Source organism: Mytilus trossulus, chromosome 9 (assembly GCF_036588685.1).
Source record: "Mytilus trossulus isolate FHL-02 chromosome 9, PNRI_Mtr1.1.1.hap1, whole genome shotgun sequence".
Lineage (NCBI taxonomy): Eukaryota > Metazoa > Mollusca > Bivalvia > Mytilida > Mytilidae > Mytilus > Mytilus trossulus.
The window spans coordinates 39,540,402-39,559,352 of record NC_086381.1 but is presented as its reverse complement, the minus strand read 5'-3'; the positions used below and the strand labels follow the sequence as shown (position 1 = coordinate 39,559,352).

General features: G+C 29.0%; 1 protein-coding gene across 1 annotated transcript in view; it reads left to right on the top strand.

The window, feature by feature from the left end:
* Nucleotides 1-18,951, top strand: part of LOC134682898 (uncharacterized) — a 105,404-nt gene that overhangs the window by 52,722 nt on the left and 33,731 nt on the right. Inside the window, exons 18-29 of the mRNA XM_063541805.1 lie at nucleotides 509-634; nucleotides 3,236-3,372; nucleotides 3,989-4,049; nucleotides 6,694-6,738; nucleotides 7,262-7,306; nucleotides 8,223-8,321; nucleotides 9,324-9,359; nucleotides 10,862-10,921; nucleotides 11,987-12,004; nucleotides 12,345-12,428; nucleotides 15,332-15,427; nucleotides 16,211-16,243. Coding sequence (XP_063397875.1) covers nucleotides 509-634; nucleotides 3,236-3,372; nucleotides 3,989-4,049; nucleotides 6,694-6,738; nucleotides 7,262-7,306; nucleotides 8,223-8,321; nucleotides 9,324-9,359; nucleotides 10,862-10,921; nucleotides 11,987-12,004; nucleotides 12,345-12,428; nucleotides 15,332-15,427; nucleotides 16,211-16,243 — 840 coding nt within the window. The remainder of the gene's footprint in view (nucleotides 1-508; nucleotides 635-3,235; nucleotides 3,373-3,988; nucleotides 4,050-6,693; nucleotides 6,739-7,261; nucleotides 7,307-8,222; nucleotides 8,322-9,323; nucleotides 9,360-10,861; nucleotides 10,922-11,986; nucleotides 12,005-12,344; nucleotides 12,429-15,331; nucleotides 15,428-16,210; nucleotides 16,244-18,951) is intronic.

The window sequence follows — 18,951 nt, the reverse complement described above, 5'->3', positions numbered from 1 at the left end:
TCACTGTCCAGTGAACATAGAAAATGATAATGTGAGTGTGGCATCTGTGTACTATGGACACATCCTTGTTAAATGGTATTTTAATAATTAAACGGTAAATTTATTCTGTATATGTAATTCAGAAACAAGGTTAACCTAAAATATAATCATGAGTAAGATATCCTAGGATTCATTATTTCAATAATGATTAGGAATATTGGTATTTGATACAATACAATACCATCTCAAAACTGTTTTGTAGTCTAGCCAAAGATACATCATTTAAATTTTTCTGAACTATTTATGTCAGCAACTATTTTAGAATCAATTCCACCCTCTTTTTCTGTTGTTTGTTTATATAAGTGTGGAACTCCTTATTCTGCCATAATTTAAGGCAGTGTAAGCATGCATAGATTTTTTATCGATCGATACCTTTTTATCAATTTGGTAATCAGTCTTCAAGGTATTCTTTCATCATAAGATAGATATTCTGAAGGTAGCAGTATAACTATGTGATTTTGTTTTTCAGGCAACTTTCTGTGGGTCCACCATGGGCAAGATGAAGGGATACCATTTCAGTATGTCAGATTACGAATCGCTAGGTTTCCATTTCTGTGATACATTGTTAGACTACTGTGATCCTGACAAAACAAAGGTATAGTTCTACTGTAAACCTGAAGTCATGTGTGTGATCATGTGATGGGATCATGTGATGTGATCATGTGATGTGTGCATTTTCATCTACTGTACAACTATACCCTGTATTCTGTTAGTCTCATAAGCATATGATTTTTACATTGAAGAATTTAAGAATTAAATGACACAGTTATACTTCAATAATATTATGCTATTTATAATCTATTTTATATTTGAATTTACATTTAATTATATAGATAGCATTTTTTTTATTATCTATATATCAGTCCTAATTAACTATTAACCTTGTTTTTCTTTTTTTCACAGTTTGTTATAACATTTTAATAGTCTTTTTATTTAATTTTTACATATATTGATATAGATAGAAGTTTTTTTCTACATATAATCCCATTAACTATTAACCTATTTTTCTTTTTTCACAGTTAATTATTACAGTTAGTTGTTTTTATTAACTTATAAAATGATGAATGATGATTTAATGATTTATTCTATTTTTGCCTTGGTGCTGGCTTTTTAACATTGTATGGTAATTATAAATCCACCATAGCATGCCTATGAACTTCTCACTACACTCCAAGCTGTAAACAGAAAAACTCCAGTACAAATTCTACTTTAGTTAAAGCCACACTTTTCAGATTTATTTAGGTTTATTCTAAAAAAAAAAGATTTTTTTTTGCAGTTTTGATTTGATTTGATTGATTGGTGTTTAATACCACTTTCAACATTATTGTTCTATTTTGTGTTGGTCAGTTCTTTTAACAATCAGTATAGGGAGCCAGAGTGCCTGGCCCTAGAGAGAACAACAACCTTTGGGAAGGAAAATTGATAATGATTCTCAATTAAGATTAGAGTTGAGTGCACCTGTTCAGTGCATGATTCTAACTTCCAGTTTTGATAAGAAAAAATTAAAAAGGATATTCAAAGAACAAATCTGAATTTTGTGGTTTTAATATTTTCATTTAGTTTTATTTAAGATCCATATTTTTTTAAGAATACAAAATTTGTAATTATGGTAAAATTTTACTAGGTCTTGTTTTTATAAATGGATATTTTACATTAGTTTAAATGTTTTTATGTAAATTGAATGCACAGTTGCTTAAATCCTCACAATATTTAGTTTTTTTTAATATTTTCTTTATATGATTTATGCTTCAGTATGAAATTATTATGATTCAAAATAAGTATGCTGGCTTCCTGTAAAAAAAAAAACAAGCTTTGTTTTGTTCAAAACCAAACAAATTTACCCAAATGTGCTTTTAATTTTAATTCTCTTTCCAAGATTTAAAATTCTGTTTTACAGAAAAAGTTAAAAACAAATTACTATTTTAGGGTAGATGTAGTTGTATAACTTACATTGAAGTTTCAGGAAATCCTTTTCTTTGATATGATATCTTCATATGTGTTGAAAATATTAAAATACATTATTTTTTAATTTTATACCAAATTTAATTTGTGTAGGAAATGAATTGATGTACTCATAGTTTTAGTTAACCTCAACAAAGACATAGCAAGGATGCCTTGGCATCAAATCTGTAGCATACAAGGCATGCATGAACATCTGACCTTGTGCTATAACATGAAGGTCATGTAGAAATTTGATATTCTGTCATTCTTTTTTGTCTTGACTGATGCATCAAAGAAGAGTAAAGCAGGATTCCACAAAAAGGAGTCCATATTGACCTACATTATAACCCCACTCTAGGAGTTTTACTTAATTGCCTTTACCTTGTTTGTCTTATTCTCCATTCATTTGATCAACTAATGTGTGTTCTCACACTTTTCTCCATTATATTTATGAACAGAATGTCTCTACTTTGGCCATTAGAAGCTTGACAGTGAAGAGTTTTGTACCTGAAGTTATAAATTATATATATTTACTGGCATGCAGAAGGCTGATTATGATTAAAAAAAATACCAGCTTAATGCTTCCTTCCCTTCCCTTATTTGGTTGAAACTTAAGTCCAAGATTGCTGAATCCTTTTTTGTAATTTCACATATATACTGTGTAATAAATGTAATGAATGTAAAATATAATATACTAACCAAAGATAATTAAGGGAGATAATTAGATAATTTATTAATTATCTCCCTTAGTAGTATGTAACATTTAGATCTTACAGGAGAAACTTTTACTATCTTATACTATAAAAGATCATTTTAGTAGATATATTGTGGGCAAACAAACTTTTTAAATTTGTAGTTTACATTGCTTGTAGTATTAATGCACTTCAATTTTTTTCAAGCCATTTTTTGTCTGCTTGCATAGTTAAAAGGAAAGTAGCATATGGATGAATAACTAAAGACTATTGAATGTTTGCAGTAGCCTTTTAAGGGCATAGATTGATTGGTTAGGCAGAGTTTGTATACAAAAAAGTTTTAAGGGGGAAAGAAAGAATCATACTAGAGGAAAGTACTGGTAAATAAAACAACTGAAAACATAATTGGCAAAAAAAATATGTTATTACAAAACAAAAATAACAAAAAATAACAAAAAAACGGAATCATCAGCTGAAAAAAGTAAAAACAAATCAGTTAATACTGTAATGACAAATTTGGTTAAATATCAATTGCCTATTAAGATTTTTGTCTGTGTATTTAGGTTGGCAATGTAATGTTAGAATTGGAGGAGAGAATGAAGAGGGATATCATGACCAGGTTACAGAGACATGGTATCACAGATATAAACAGTGCTGATATAGATCTTAGTGATGAATACGATTCCTCTCTAGAGTCCAGGTACACATTCTAATATATAGGTTACCTGTAAAACTAGAGCATTTTTGTAAACACAGACATATTAGGATCGGTAACAAACATTCAAACTATAACAAAAAATTAAAGTGACATTATTTTAACTTTCGCGTTTGGACAGTGAAATTACCCAGCGGCAGATTAGGAGGGGGGAGGACCATGCATAGACTTTTTATATGATCTACTCCCTTATGTTGTCTGATTTGGGTGACCCCCCTTTATTTTAAAATCCTGAATCCACATCTGCATTACCCATAGATCTTTTGATTCTGAACCTACAAATTACATTGCTGATATGAAAGTGGAAGAAGGCAACATTTATGTCGATAACAATTACATGTAAGTCTCATCAGGTCAATTGTTGTTATTGCAACTTATATTAATCCCTTTCCACTTTGCGGGTGCTAGTGAAACAATTCAATTTAGAAAACAGCCTTATTTAAAACAATTTATGAAAAACAAAAAGAACCAACAGGAGTTAACAACAATCACTTAACTATAGGCTCCTGACTTTGTCATGTTTGGTTTGTATTTTATTTTGCTTTTAGATGTAAACCATGACTTCTTTGATCATATAATAAAGTATAAATATTTGTTTCAGTGATGGTGGTTCAGACAGTTCTGTTTCCGACGGTCCACCTGTACACTTACAGTTTCAAAGGGTAGGTAACTCAAGATGACTATTTACATAAGCTTGTTTCCTGGTGTTATGTTTGTTGGTATATGTTTAGATGAGTTATTAGATTAAAAGATATTTGTATAGATTTTATAGGATAGAGGGTTTTGGCTAAGAAAGACCATTCTACTTTACAAATAAGTGTTCCATAAGTCTCTACCTACAAATCTTCGAGGAGGTGTTTTAATGACTACATTTTATTAACTTTATTAATGGTATGATGATTTGTAGATAGTTATATCTTACAAGTATTTATAGTAGGAATATTAAGTTGTTGTAGTCCAAAGTTGCATAGGCATAGTTCTTTTTGAAACAAACCAACAACAAAAATAATTGCCCCCTTCCAAGGTCACATCTTTGTCTGAAGAAATACTGCTTTTCATATCAGTTAACTTCTTCTTATGAGTTAAATAACTGGTTACTTTTTTCATGTTTTATCATTTATGAAATCAGCAGTAGATATACATATATATATATATGAAAGAAGATGTGGTGTGAATGCCAATGAGACAACCTAAATGAGACAGAAATTAACAACTATAGGTCACTGTACAGCATAGTCTACTGTGGACTTATTTAACATGTTGCTAGTCTACTGTGGACTTATTTAACATGTTGCTAGTCTACTGTGGACTTATTTAACATGTTGCTAGTCTACTGCTTTTAGAGTAACCAGCAATGTATTTGAATTGTCCCAATTTTGCAGGATGCTGCACAAGTATGTAGTTCATTTTCATTTATTTATATAACATTTTTTGAAGATATACATTTGTTTATTTTTACTTTATTTCTGCACATAAATAATGTATAACCTTAATTTCTTTGACTGACAACATTTTATGAAGTTAACAAAGCTTGTCTGCACACAAAAATCCTATAAGATCAGTCAAAAAGGTCAGGTGATATTTGATAATGAAATACTGGATTTTGAGACAAAAAACTTTTATTTTGAATTTGATCTTATTTTCTAGTACCTATTTTCTAGTTTATGCCAATGACAGTATTTATCAGCAAAAACTTATTACCCGGTGAATTATAATCATGTGAATGGTAATCTCCGCCAATATGATAAATGTTTTCACTTGTTTATATTCTGGTAAAAATCATTCTTTTAAACCCAAAATGACAAGATTTTCCTATTTGAAATTGTTAAACAATAGAAACAAAACTTAAAATATACCTTAATCACTATCTTACTGGAGTCCTCCATCAAACATCACAGAAATTGTAATCTCTTAGTATTAAGGATATCTTAAACGAGAGGTGTAAAGGGGGGTATCTGCACGGAAGAACGTGAAATATTATTGCAATTTAACGATGAATGAACAATTAAATATGTCTTGCACCGTGATCTTTTTACCGATTTCACAAAACACTAAATAATAAACCTTTTTCACAGCTGCACATAAAATAAAAATGACAAACATGTTGCACAAAGATAACCCTTTACCACCCTCTTAAACTAATTGCAAATCGGCTGGTTATTGTTTTGATGTTTTTCAAATCCCAGAAATTGAATTGGCATATAACTAAACTCCTAAATAAAAAGTAATCCCCTAATGATACTTTATTGTTTCATCTAATTTACATTTGTTATATATCTGAGTTCACATTTTATACTTATATGTTTATATATAACTTTTCCACTACATGTATTTACTAACTGCGTTTTTGTTTTGTTTGTGCATTTTGTAATTTGTACCTTGTGCAATATGTTTTTGTTTTTGTGAAACTTCTTGCATTACCAAGCATTGAAATATTCAGCAAGTTTGTAAAGATTACCTTAAGGTGGTACCTAACACAACAGGGAGATAACTCTGTAAAGTCAGCTGAACGTTTCAAGTACGTTGTGTTGTAAAACGAAGATTAATCTTCTCAATGATCAAAATTTGTGTTTGTCAAATTGCTATATAACCAGTGTAATTTTCCGCCAAAAGGTTTGTTCAAAACTTTTTAAATTTTAAAGTTTTTGTTAAAGTGTCAAAGTAAATACTTTGACTAAATTTTATGAAAATTTAACGAGCCAAATTAATTTTAGTGAAAGTGTTGGGTACCACCTTAAGGGTATCCAAAAACTCTTTATAAAAATGGTCTAAATAAATTTGACATAATTTCAGCAAACCACTATTTTAGATAACAATAACCTAGAAACAAACAAATGTATTTGTATATATCGCTAGTTTTGTTCTCGTAGCAAAATCATTCATCTGACTAGTTTAGTTTGTTCATCAGTTGACATCTTATTGATGTCATGACAATACATTCTTTTTTCGCTGGTGTGATGTTAAGCAAGCAATCAATCTTATTTTTATAATATAATAGTTTATAAATGGACAAAAAGCACTAAAATTTTATTCTTTTATTTCTTTTTTGCTGCCTGTTATGATTATTGGTAAGTTTTGACTACAAATTTAAATATTTGAACAAGGAAATTTTATGACAGTATAGTAACACATTAGTACAATATTTCATGTTTTTATTCATGTATGTATATATTGGGAATTTAAAAAAAAAATCAGGTATAAATTTTTTGTAACTTTTGAATGTTTCTACAAATTTATTCAATTACTAAGGGTAGATAATTCTCTTACTATTCTCTCTTCTGAAGATTATTTTATTATGATCAACAGAATTATCGAGGACATAGGCCATACTCCCAGCTATCATTATATCAGGTAGGAAGAGCTGACCTGCTAGGGTCTGCAGTGACTGGCTTTTAATACACAATATTTTTATTTGGTCAGATTTTAAAGCTTTGTAATGAAGCTGAATCTTGACATACTATTTGATGCTTTGTTTGTGAATTGCTTCAGTAAATTTAAATCGAAACTGTAGTTTCAGCAAGATATGTTAGGATTTACAAATAACTTAAAACCAAATTTTTTTAAAAACATATATCTCTAATTGAAAGTTAAATGCATACATCCTAATCAGCTTAGTTATTAAAATGAGACTTCCTATTTTATTGTATAAATTGAATCAATTGAAACAAAATGCAAAGCACTAATGCTTTAAATCTACAGTAAAAAATGAATGCCTGATTCTTGACAAAAGTATACTGTTACAAAAACTAGTTGCAGAATTATTTACAGAACTTTGCTCTTTTTGGTTTTGTGCCAAGTTTATAATTATGTGAATAAAACCAAATAAGTAGAATTTCCAGTATGATTGTGATACAATGATGATATTTGTTGACAGAGTTTTCCAGGACATAGACCCTATACCAGATTGTCTATGTTTGAGGTAGGATGCTGGTCTGTGGTGTCATAATGCTTTTAACTTATTTCCATGTTTAGGCCTATATTGACCAACTGGCATGTGGTGAAATGTTTCATACTTACCATCATCATGAATCTCAAAAAATTTAAGTCTTCATGCCAAGATTGGATATTTATTTTCAGCTTCATTCTTAAGTGACATTATAATAACTTCATCATGATATAAAAGCTATAATGAATAATACAAGCATATAATGACTTGTTCATAATGCCTTACATTATTTATAATCCAACTTTTTTTGCTGCTAAAATGATTTTTTTATTATCAACATTAATCTATTGCAAATCATTTAACACTTTGACTAAGTGTTTTATCAACAATTAAATTTGGGTCATATTAACAATAATTTCTGAAGTTATATAAGCTTTAACCCTTTCCTCCATAATGACGCCTTTTGACGCCACCCCCCTTACTCCATAATGACGCCTTTTGACGCCTGTGTAGTACCTCAGTTGAAACACTTCGACTGCAAAGTGTCTGCAGTTGACTTAATAAAGTTTGTATCCAATATGAAAAGGAATATCATAAGAAAATCTGACTTAAATTTATTTGATGAAATAGTTGTTTTTCACAATGCCTTAATACTTCAAAGCATAAGTTCAGCATTTTATCAAAAAAATCCTATGCGAATCAAGTATGCAAAAAAAAAAAATCAATGGAGGAAAGGGTTAAAGAGAAAACATCACTTCCTATTTGTTATTTACTCCTTGGGTTTTTTAAAACTGCATAACCACCTTCAAAGCTTACATATTTTAATTTAGAAAGAAACAAACCAGTCAAATGTATTTCCAAAAGTCAATAGTTCTATACTGATTAACACCATTTTTGTAAAGCATTCAGTTCTGATAGATTGATAAATGCATGTTTTTATGTTCTTCAGCCATTTAATAAAAAGAAGAAGAAGTTAAAGTCAAAGAAAGAGAGAGACAGAGTGAGAAGTTCTAAGGATGATACAAAAACAAAAGAAAGACCAGCATCAGTAAGACTTATTGTATTTCAAACCACTTCATTACAAATACTGTAAATTCAGGAATATTTATTTGCCTTTATTATTGTGGTTAATTGAATAAAGGAAAAGAATGGAAGATTTATTATTGCTATTATTGAAAAGTTCTATTTAAAAAATGCAATCAGAATAATTTGGGTTATTACCCTTTAATGACAATTTTTACCATTTTTGGCATTTTGTCTCATGATTAAAGTATCATAATAGATAGCTAAACATTTTAAAACACAAAAATGATCAGTGCAGACTAAATAATCAGCATTATCGCTATTTTGTGCATTTTTCCTTTGATCTTTTTTTGTGATAATTTTCATATCATGCTACTCGCTTGAGATTGAAAAATATCGCGAAATTGACATGAAATTGACAAAGTGGTCACTGGTAAAATAGCGATAAAAAAATTATCATTGTTCATCTCAACTCGATTGCCTTTCTCACTTCAGCCGTCCAGGCTCAAGCAAGAAAAACAATCTCGTTGAGAAGATCACCGATAATCTATAAATAATACAAGATCAACAAAACAGATTTTTGTGATGAATTCTATTCTCTTCGTCAATATTGGAGTGTCCGTTGTTGAATGTCAAATAAACTAAAGTGAGCAACAAAAGAGCCTCTAGTGTTCTTAAAACATTTGCCATGTCAAAATATTCCCAAAAAGATAAAATAATTACAAATATTTCTGAATTTGCAGTATTTAGATGAAGAACACAAAACAAGACCAATAAACTGTGTTTGCCTTAAATTCCAAATCTAGGCTGGAAAATCTAACTTCAGTTGAAATTAACAAAACATTTAAATTGCTGCAAAGTTTCCTCAATACTTAAAAAGGTTGAAAGCCTTTGAAGTCACATAGAAAAGATATGTATTATTCTCATAGTTGAAAATTTGAAAAACAGCAGGTGATTTTTATTTCTCACGACTGTGAATAAATCTACCAATGACATTTATTTGACAACATTTATGTGTTTTATTTAGTTTAAAAGTAATATTGAGGATAAAGCAGATGCTGAGGTAATAGTGATATTGTTGTTTTTCTTCCCTTAGCTTCACAAAGATTGTTGACACTGCACCTAACAAAAATTACCAGTCTCATTTGAATATTAGATATTCCACATAAACATATCCAATTTGATACCTTGTTCAGTGTGTGCTATTGCTTTATTGAATTATGTTTGTAATTGCTTTTAAATATTTTGTTGAATAATTGTCACTCTGTCTTGAAATTTTATTTCACTGTAACATTTGATTAAAAACTTCTAATATACCTATAGATATAGGAAGATGTGGTGTGAGTGCCAATGAGACATCTCTCCATCCAAATAACAATTTGTAAAAGTAAACCATTATAGGTCAATGTATGGCCTTTTACACGTAACCTTGGTTCACACCGAACAACAAGCCATAAAGGGCCCCAAAATCACTAGTGTAAAACCATTTAAACAGGAAAACCAACGGTCAAATCTATATAAAAAAAATCCAAAAAAAATCACTTGCTATAGATAAAATACTTTACACAAAACTTGCAGTTCAAATTTCATGGCATGAAACAGATAGTAAATGGCAATTTCATGGCATGAAACAGATAGTAAATGGCAACTTGCATAATTTCTTTTTCAGGCAATAAAGTATTAGCAGACCTGTTAAATATCATGATTTTTAGGGTATTTCCCTTTGTAAGAGGTGTTGATGCCTCCCCTCAAATCCCTACTGATTACATCACCTCAAAGCAGGCATTCAAAGGAGTCAAAAATATATTTTTAAAAGCACATATTATAAACTAATTCAAAACCTTCAATATTTAGGTGTAAAATACTGAAGAATACATCAGGTCTTCTTTGAGATTTTAGGATGTAGGCAGATGTAAGAAGTAATTATTTGACAGTTCATGAAATTATCCAATGAAAACCAGGATAGAACTATCTTCTAACACTGATAAGGGAATCAGACAGATTTTATTTATTTTATCAGGGAAATATAGATTCCACAACTGCAACAAGTGTGTTACGATATTTCTCCACTCGAGACAGTTGAATTTTAATATTTAAAGCACTTTTTAAATAATTTAAATTTAACTGTTGAGAGTGGAGAAATATTGTATTACACAAGTTACAGTGGTGGAATCTGTTTATTCTTATGATTTTTATCCTTCCTTTTCAAAGATTTTAGGAAAGTTGTGTACTTTTGATGTGACATCATCAGGCATGGTCGCCTTTTTTTATGATGTCACAATTAGAAAATTCAGAAGAAAACAAGAAATTTTAACATCACAATTAAATTTCAACCAATCATTTGCCAAGAACAGATTTTTCACTAAGGAGGAGAAATATTTTTCTCATACCGATCAGGAAATGTGAAAATAGCACAAAAATAAGAGAAAATTTAGAAAATTTGTTTATCTAAATATGCCAATGTATTTCTATATTTTTTTTACATTGAAAACAAATAGCATATTCTTAGTTCAAATATGATAAAATTTGCATAGATCTGTTAAACTGTGAACATATTTTTTGTAGGATCAGTGTGAGAAGAAGAATCTCAGTGGCCATCAAAGTTCACATGCAAAGCAAGACAAGGTATATATTGGTCGTCATGAAAATCTTTAGCAAGTATATTTTCACTTTATTTAGGACAAAACAAATAGTTTCAGAATATGGTGCCATGTAGTAAGTCAACAAAACCAATGCACTTCCTTATTGCACTTATGAATCCAGGAAGATAAACTGGATTGTATTTCAGGGTTTGTGTGTTCATTTTTTTTTTAGGTCTAGTTGTTTTGCTAGATAGAAGTTGTAATACAAAAACAAAATATCCCAGTTCCCTACTGTATAAATTTTAAAGACCAGTAAAAAAAATGGATAGAATGATTTGTTCAAAATTACCACACAATTTTTTATGGTTATATTCAAATGGATACTTTCTGAACTTATAGGATATAAAGGCAATGTATAATTATATGTAATATGAATGTTTTAAGTTGTAAAAAAAAATTTGTACATGTTTGAAATAATCACAAATATGTAACTTTAAAATAACTATTTGCCTTATAGGCCAGCTAAGCTTTATCTGTATGTTACTGTGGATTCATTTGTGAGATACCAATATTCATTGATTTTGTTGATATAAGTAAACCCCTAACTGTTCAACTTAGTACAAATATTTTATAGAAGAAAAACAAATGTACAGAATTGGGCTATTAAGTTGGTACCCAACACTTAAACTAAAATTAATTTGGCTCTTAATTTTCTTAAAATTTTGACAAATTATTTAATTTGACTCTTTGACAAAAATATAAAAAAATCAAAAAAAATTAAACCAACTGTTTTATCAGAAAAATTACACTGGTTATATAGCAGTTTGACAAACACTTATTTTGATCATTGAGAAGCCTAACGTTCCCTTATCAACACAACGTAATCAAAACTGTATTTTACAGAGTTATCTCCCTGAAGTGTTATGTCCACCTTAACCTACAAATCAAATATCCATGATATTTTTGTTGTTGTCTTAATCCACGAAAACAAATGAATCTACAGTACATTAATAAGTGTATGTCTTTCTTATCCTGTCCTAAAATACTAATTAACCTTTTTTATGAAAAATAATGTTGCAAATAATACATTTTCAATTAATTTTTCAAGGTTCCAATGCAAGTTCCTGTAAGTCTAAGTACATATAAATGTTTAGAATCAGATTTATATATGTATCAATGTTAAGCTTTAAACAGCTTAGTTATAGCAATTTTTTTTATTGTCAATTTATGTTTTTGGTGGGGAAATGCTTTAAATCATAGAAGGCAATGCTTTAGCTTCAACATTTGATATCGACTATAGTAAATTTATTCGTTGACTTTAGAACCATGTAAGACAAAGAAAGAAAGAATAAGAAATGATTATCAATTAAATAGATGGTTGATGTATTCAAATTACATTTGATCCTAATAAAAAGGAAAGATCTTTTTAAATTATGAAACTATTGTTCAAATTTCCTATCTTAAAGCCTGATGCCAAGAACGAAACATCAGCAGCGACTTCTGGGAATACTTCTAATTCTCAATCCCTCTATCACTTCTACAAACAAAAGGTGAAGGTAATTATAGCAGCATGCTTTTGTCTAACAATGTCATTTATCAATGTTGCTTACAAGTTCAATATCGGACAACTCTGTAGTCATATAAACAAGATTGTAGTATTTTTAACCCAACTTTTGGAAAATATTTTTGTTCAAGATTTTTTAATCAAGCAAGGAGTATTTCATTTTTTGGGATAGTATTTCTGAGGACAAATTTAGAGAAACAGGAGGAGTAGTGTTGAGTATTTTAAAAAACTTTAAAATACATAGTGATCTTTAACTGTAATCAAATGGTTGTCTTTGACACATCCTGTTCTCTTTCTCAATTCTAACTGACACTAAACACTGTCCTTACAAAATTTTCTTTAAAATAGAAACCAAAAAATTGTCAGTTTCAAAAACTGTAAATTCAGAAATGCTATTTTAATTTTAAGGAAACCTATTCCTTTGCAATAATAAAAGTATTGCTTATTTAAATTCTTTGAGTAACAGTAGTTGGTTCATTTAAACACTAATAATACTAACAAGATAATTGCCCTTTTTGAACTTTTGCTCTTAAAATAGTGGTTTCTAACAGCCTTTCTTGTATGTTATATATATGGAGAAATATTGTGTTTAGTATTCAATGTGCATCTAATAAACTAAAAGTTGACAAATTATAAAAACTTTCATCTCTGTCTTTGAAACAAGATTTTAAAATTATTTGGTCTAACTCTTTATATTATTCTTTATCAAAAAAGAATTTTAAACCCTATTGAATGAGCACAAAATTAGTTTGTGCAATTATAAAACTAGGCAGTCAAATGCTTATGATATAGATAATTTTGTTGTATCAATACAGTGTTGAAAAAGCTATTGGATTGGAATGTGTTTAACTTGCTGAGTGACAAGCGAATGTTAATGACAAAAGATCTTTAAAAAAAAAAAAAAAAAAAAAAAAAGAGGCCATAATTGATTATATTATGCCCCCAACTAAGATTGTAGTGGGCATTATATTGTCTGTCTGTTTTGATTGATCATCTGTCCCATATAAGTTTAATTTTTGGTTGAAGCTAGTTTACAATGCAATTTTGGTCTGGTCAACCTGAAACTTAGTTCACATGTTGATTATGATGTGAATTTTGAGAATATGCAAAATTTAGGTTTTGATCAAATTCTGTTGTTCACTAAACATAGAAATGTGATGATTTAACTCTGAGATGCTTCATTGTTCAATAAGAAATTCCAACAGATCAGTAATAGATTTGTTTGAATGGTTTTACACTAGTAATTTTGTGGCCCTTTATAGCTTGTTGTTCGTTGTGAGCCAAGGCTCTGTGTTGAAGGACGTACATTGACCTATAATGGTTTACTTTTTTTTAAATTGTGATTTGGATGGAGAGTCGTCTCATTGGCACTCACACCACATCTTCCTATATCTATTTGAACAACTTTTTTCCCCAACTAACAAATAATTTTAAGTTTTGCTGATCTCTTTCAATTACAATGTTCAATTAAATTAATGCATAATTTAAATGTAGTGATGCTTTAGATTTACTTTAAATGACCTGTGATGCTATTTGACCTTTAAGCAGGATATGTTTACCGGTATATTGAGTTTTTTTGCAGCATTATACTAGGAAAGAGCATTTCAATGCATTTATTCAAAATGATTTTCTTGTGTTTGAGTTTTACGAGGGACATTTTTAAAAGAAGCTATGATCAAAGCATAGGTATTTCTAGAAAAAAACATAATGGTTGCATAAATCTTCACTATGAATATAACCACATTAATAAATAAATCATGAAATCAGAGGTATTATTTAAAAAAAAAAGTGTATAAGACTATCAAGGCATTTTGTGAATACTGCTGAACTTATCTGAAGTGAATATGACATGTTTTATGTGTTAAATGTTTTAATATATTTATTCTAAATGAGACACAAGAATTTGTTTCCAAGGGAGTCTTTTCCCTTCTGCATTGTTGGCAGAATTTTGTCAGCCCTGAGGCTTTTGCTTTTTGTGCCAATTAAAAATAATTTTCCTGAAGAAGATAAATGTAACCTTGTATTGGCAAGTCTGTTGATTTTTAGAAGAATACAAAATGTTGAAAATTAGTTTTAATTGGCAGGGTTTATTTAGATTTTATTTACAGCACATAAACTTGAGTCTATTCAAAGAACAATTGAGTTTAAGTTTGCTTGCCTGTTTGATGGACCATGAAATCTCTTTATTTACTATCCTTGAAATAGTAGCAATAAATATTAAACAGGATTGACATGTTTGCTACTGTATTGAACAATGGAAATTAACTCATTTCATGCGTCTGAAGTTATAGATAATAAAGAATTCATGGTTCAACAAACACACAAGGAAAGAAACTCTTGTACATCTCATTCAAAAAGAACAGCTGTAAGTAGGCAAAAAATTAAAGATTGAAGTAATTTTTCAGAGTAACCCATGTTCAGAGGCAATGGAGGTGAGGAAAGGTCCCCCTTGGAAATAACATAGGTAAAAAGTACAATCATCTGCTTGTATTGAACATTTTGTGCTAGATTTTATTTAAATTTTGCTATTGTAGTTTGTACAGAGACAAAACTCTGAAATATCTTTGTTTTCTAACGCTGTTTTAGATAATATTTATCTTTATACGAAACAAACAAATCAGCTAACACATCTTAGCTATTCAAGGTCATTATTTTAGTTAATTGTATCTTTCATGGTTATTGAAGTAAATTTTTGTTCTGTATTTGGCAAATAAATTTAAGATAATTTCATGAGATACTACATATTTGTTACTACTGTAACTTACTGTAAAATGGTATGAAAACAAAGATCATTTCAGAATGAGTCCTAGATTTTTACACATTTTTGCTATTTAGTCCATGTTGTTATAGCAACAGATTTAAATGCTAGTGTGTGTATCTTATTAACAGACTCAGTCCATGCGGTATATGTCCAACTCAGCCAATAAACGACCTAAATCTTACGAAGTCAATGGTGAAAAGACGGAAGACCAAAAGGGAAAAAGGGTAATTTATCTTTATCATTTAAAACATTATGTCTGCACGATTTAAATATAAATGTATCGACAAATCTGAGTCGACACATGGACAGCACACCTTGAATCATGTAATCAAATATTTGGACCGGTCACCAATTTTTTTTTATTATTTGCTCATTATTTTATCTTGACTTTTATCTGGACCTTGTCTCTACTTCTTCCAGTTTTCTGCTTCTTGTGTGGTAGTGTAAATCAGCTATTGAAAACAATAGGTGTAGGGGCTTTGTTTTTTGTTGTTTGTTTTTTAACGGTAAGTGTGGATTTTTTTCACGCAATGTTTTAAGATACACCTTTGAATTACTTGGAATAAAATCTAAAGGATTACATTTTTCTTTTCTGTTGTTAGTTTCTGTTCTGACTTCTTTGAGTTTGATTTCCAGATACCTGTATTAACTTATATATTATATTTATCTTGTTAAATCTAGATTTGCTTGCAGTGTTTATTGAGATAACTTCAAAAATACACACTTTTTATGCTACCCATAGATTCAGATAAAGATTAGTTGACAATAGTAGAGATGTCTCAGTACCACTTGTTTTTATTCCTTCATTGCAAAAACCAAAAAATAGACAATATATTTGAAAATTGCTTTATATCTTATTATCTTGCTACATGTATCTATAATCTCAATCAAGATTTTGTAATTTTTTCCCATTTGAATTTCAAGTATAGAACAAATTTAAGTTAATTTATAGGAAAAATTATAGAAATTGACCTAAATGATTTTATGATTATCACTTGTAATTGCAGGTGTTAAGATCTCATGCTACCTTGTCCTATACGGTAACTTTTCAGTTTTGGGTTGGGGAGTAGATTTTTTTTTAAATAAAAGTAAAATATTAGATTACTTGTTAAAATAAATTTTCTTTTGTTTTATATAAAAAAAAGACCACTTTGTTTGAAGTTTGTTTTCTAAAAGTTCTACTTGTTTTTAATAAAGTTTTTTCTGTAAATTGAATAGTTGATCCCTATCAATTCAAATATATTTTATTATTTCTCTTCAAATGAGTTATATTGCATCAGAATTTTATCTGATATTTAATTTTTGTACCTGGTTGAAGTTATATCTTTGAACAACAAAAAGATTATGATTGTGTTTTAGGCTTTACATATGGGTCCTAGGTCTGACAACCCAAAGGTATTTTATATGATCTAAATTGTAACCATATATAGTATGGTTCTTCTAAATTTAGAATATTTTTATTATTATTTTATATTCTTTGCTTTTTTAAATGAGGTAATGTGGTTTATAGAGTAAATTAATCGTAACTCCAAAAGTTATATCTTTTCAAATGAAGGTTTTCCAGATTTATGCAAAACCTGCGATGAAGAAATCTAAGAAGGTATTGCTGGGTCTAAGATGGGATCATGGGAACAATAATAGTATTATATAATTGATTGTACAAATAATCCACAAAATATATATCAATATTAATTCATAAAGTAGGTAATGCCAGTTTTCTTTATATTAGTTATTATACCATGACTAACAAATGACAAATAGTGTAAATGCATTAAATGAAAATGAAAACTTGAACCAATAAATAAATTTTTTCTATTGGTGATGGTTTAATTTGCAGCTTTCTTTAAGGATTTTTTTGAAGATTTTTTTCACATTTATAAATGATATTCTGCATCTTATCATACATGTTTAATATGTCAATCACTTTAGAAATATAAGTAATCTGTTCAGTGTAAAGTAAAAAGTTTTGTGTTATGATATGAATTATTGTCTCATTAGCAACCAGCATCTTCTTATTTTCATTTTAATGACTTATGCTGATCATATTGAAAATTGTTATCTAGTTTATTATATATTTAAATCTGGAAGTTAAAGAAATTTCTTCAAAATAACAAAAGTTGACAATTTTTTTCACATTTTTAAACCTTTTCTATGTTTCCAAATTTTCAGGGCCCACCATTTACTCTCAAATGTGAGAAATCCTTGGTTGCTCCACAGTTTTCGGTAAAGCCTTTTTTATTAGGGAAAATCTGTTTAAAAAGTAGTGTTCTGGATTTGGTCTACGTTGATAAAATATATATTTTCACATGAAATTTCATTCAGCTTTTCATATTGAAGGGGGTAATCCTTTCTGCAAGAGTTGTTTTCCCTAAGAACACAGTTGCCTCCCCCTGAGAACAGCTGTGTTTTTTGGGGTGATACAAACTTTGAATTATTTATGCTTTTTCACAATATAAGCAATCATATTTATATTTCTTGACAAAATTTTACCAGAAAATAATGTTTTATTTATCAGAAAGTTAATGTCTTTAAAGACAAGGTTTTTGTACTGCAGTAGTCAGTTGGAAGAGGGGGGATACATTTATTTTCATAGTTCATTGCACTTATCTTACCCTTCCTAGGGTTTATTATTTTATCTGTCACTGTATAAGAATTAAGAATACTAGTGTATGGAATAAGTCAACTTATTTTGGTCTATATATCTCTAATAATGTGCTTAAAAGTTAATTGAAAGAACCCTTTAAAAGTCTTGTGTAGTTTGACCTTAACATCTTAAATTTCAGCATGTTATTTTCAGTTCTTATCATTAAAACGTTTTACATTTTGATTTAGCCACTTTCAATCTAGCTGCAGAACAGTAGCTCTTAGGTCCTTATGTTGTTTTTTTTAACTTTTTGCAGACCATAGACCTGCAAATAGTCAAAAAATAACAGAAGGACCTACTTTCAATCATGCAAACAATGAAAGTAAGGGATAGAAATTTTAGTAATTGTTAAAGTTACCTGAGTAAGAAATACCTCTGGGTTAACAGGTTAATATTTTTTTTTTTAATGGGGATGACCCTTTTCAGTATGAAAGAGTTGAATTATGGTAATAGTTATCAAGCCTATGTATTATTTTTAAAATATATTTTGTATTCTTATTATATTGGTGTGGTTCAACCTAAGTTTGATGGTATTAGGTATATGATTTGTAAAACCTTCAGTATTTATTGGACAATTTACTCTATATATTTCATGTTTTTAGCTCACCTGACCCTTTCTTCAAAAATCTTCTCTGAAACTACTTGGCCAAATCTAACCAAAAATGGCCACAAACATTACTAGGGTATCTAGTTTAAAAATTGTGTCCGATGACCCTGCCTAACAAAATGACTGACATGCCTAAAATAGAACATAGGGGTAAAATGCATATTTTGGCTTATATCTCTGAAACTAAATCATTTAAAGCAAATCTTAAATGCCAAAATGGATTATAAATGAATTTTAATAACTTTCTTAAACTAACCTGTATTTCTACCAAACTAGAACAGAAGCTTCTTTGTGATCATAAGATAGAATCCAGAAGTAAATTTTGTAAAAAATAAAGTTCTATTTTTTTCCATATTTAACTTATAAATGGACTTAATTTTTCTCCCGGGAAACATTACATCCACTTTGTGGTTTAATTTTTTTTTAATTTTGATAACTTTCAAAAATTATCCTAGATTTGTACCAAACTTGGACAAAAGTTTTTTTTATGATCAAAA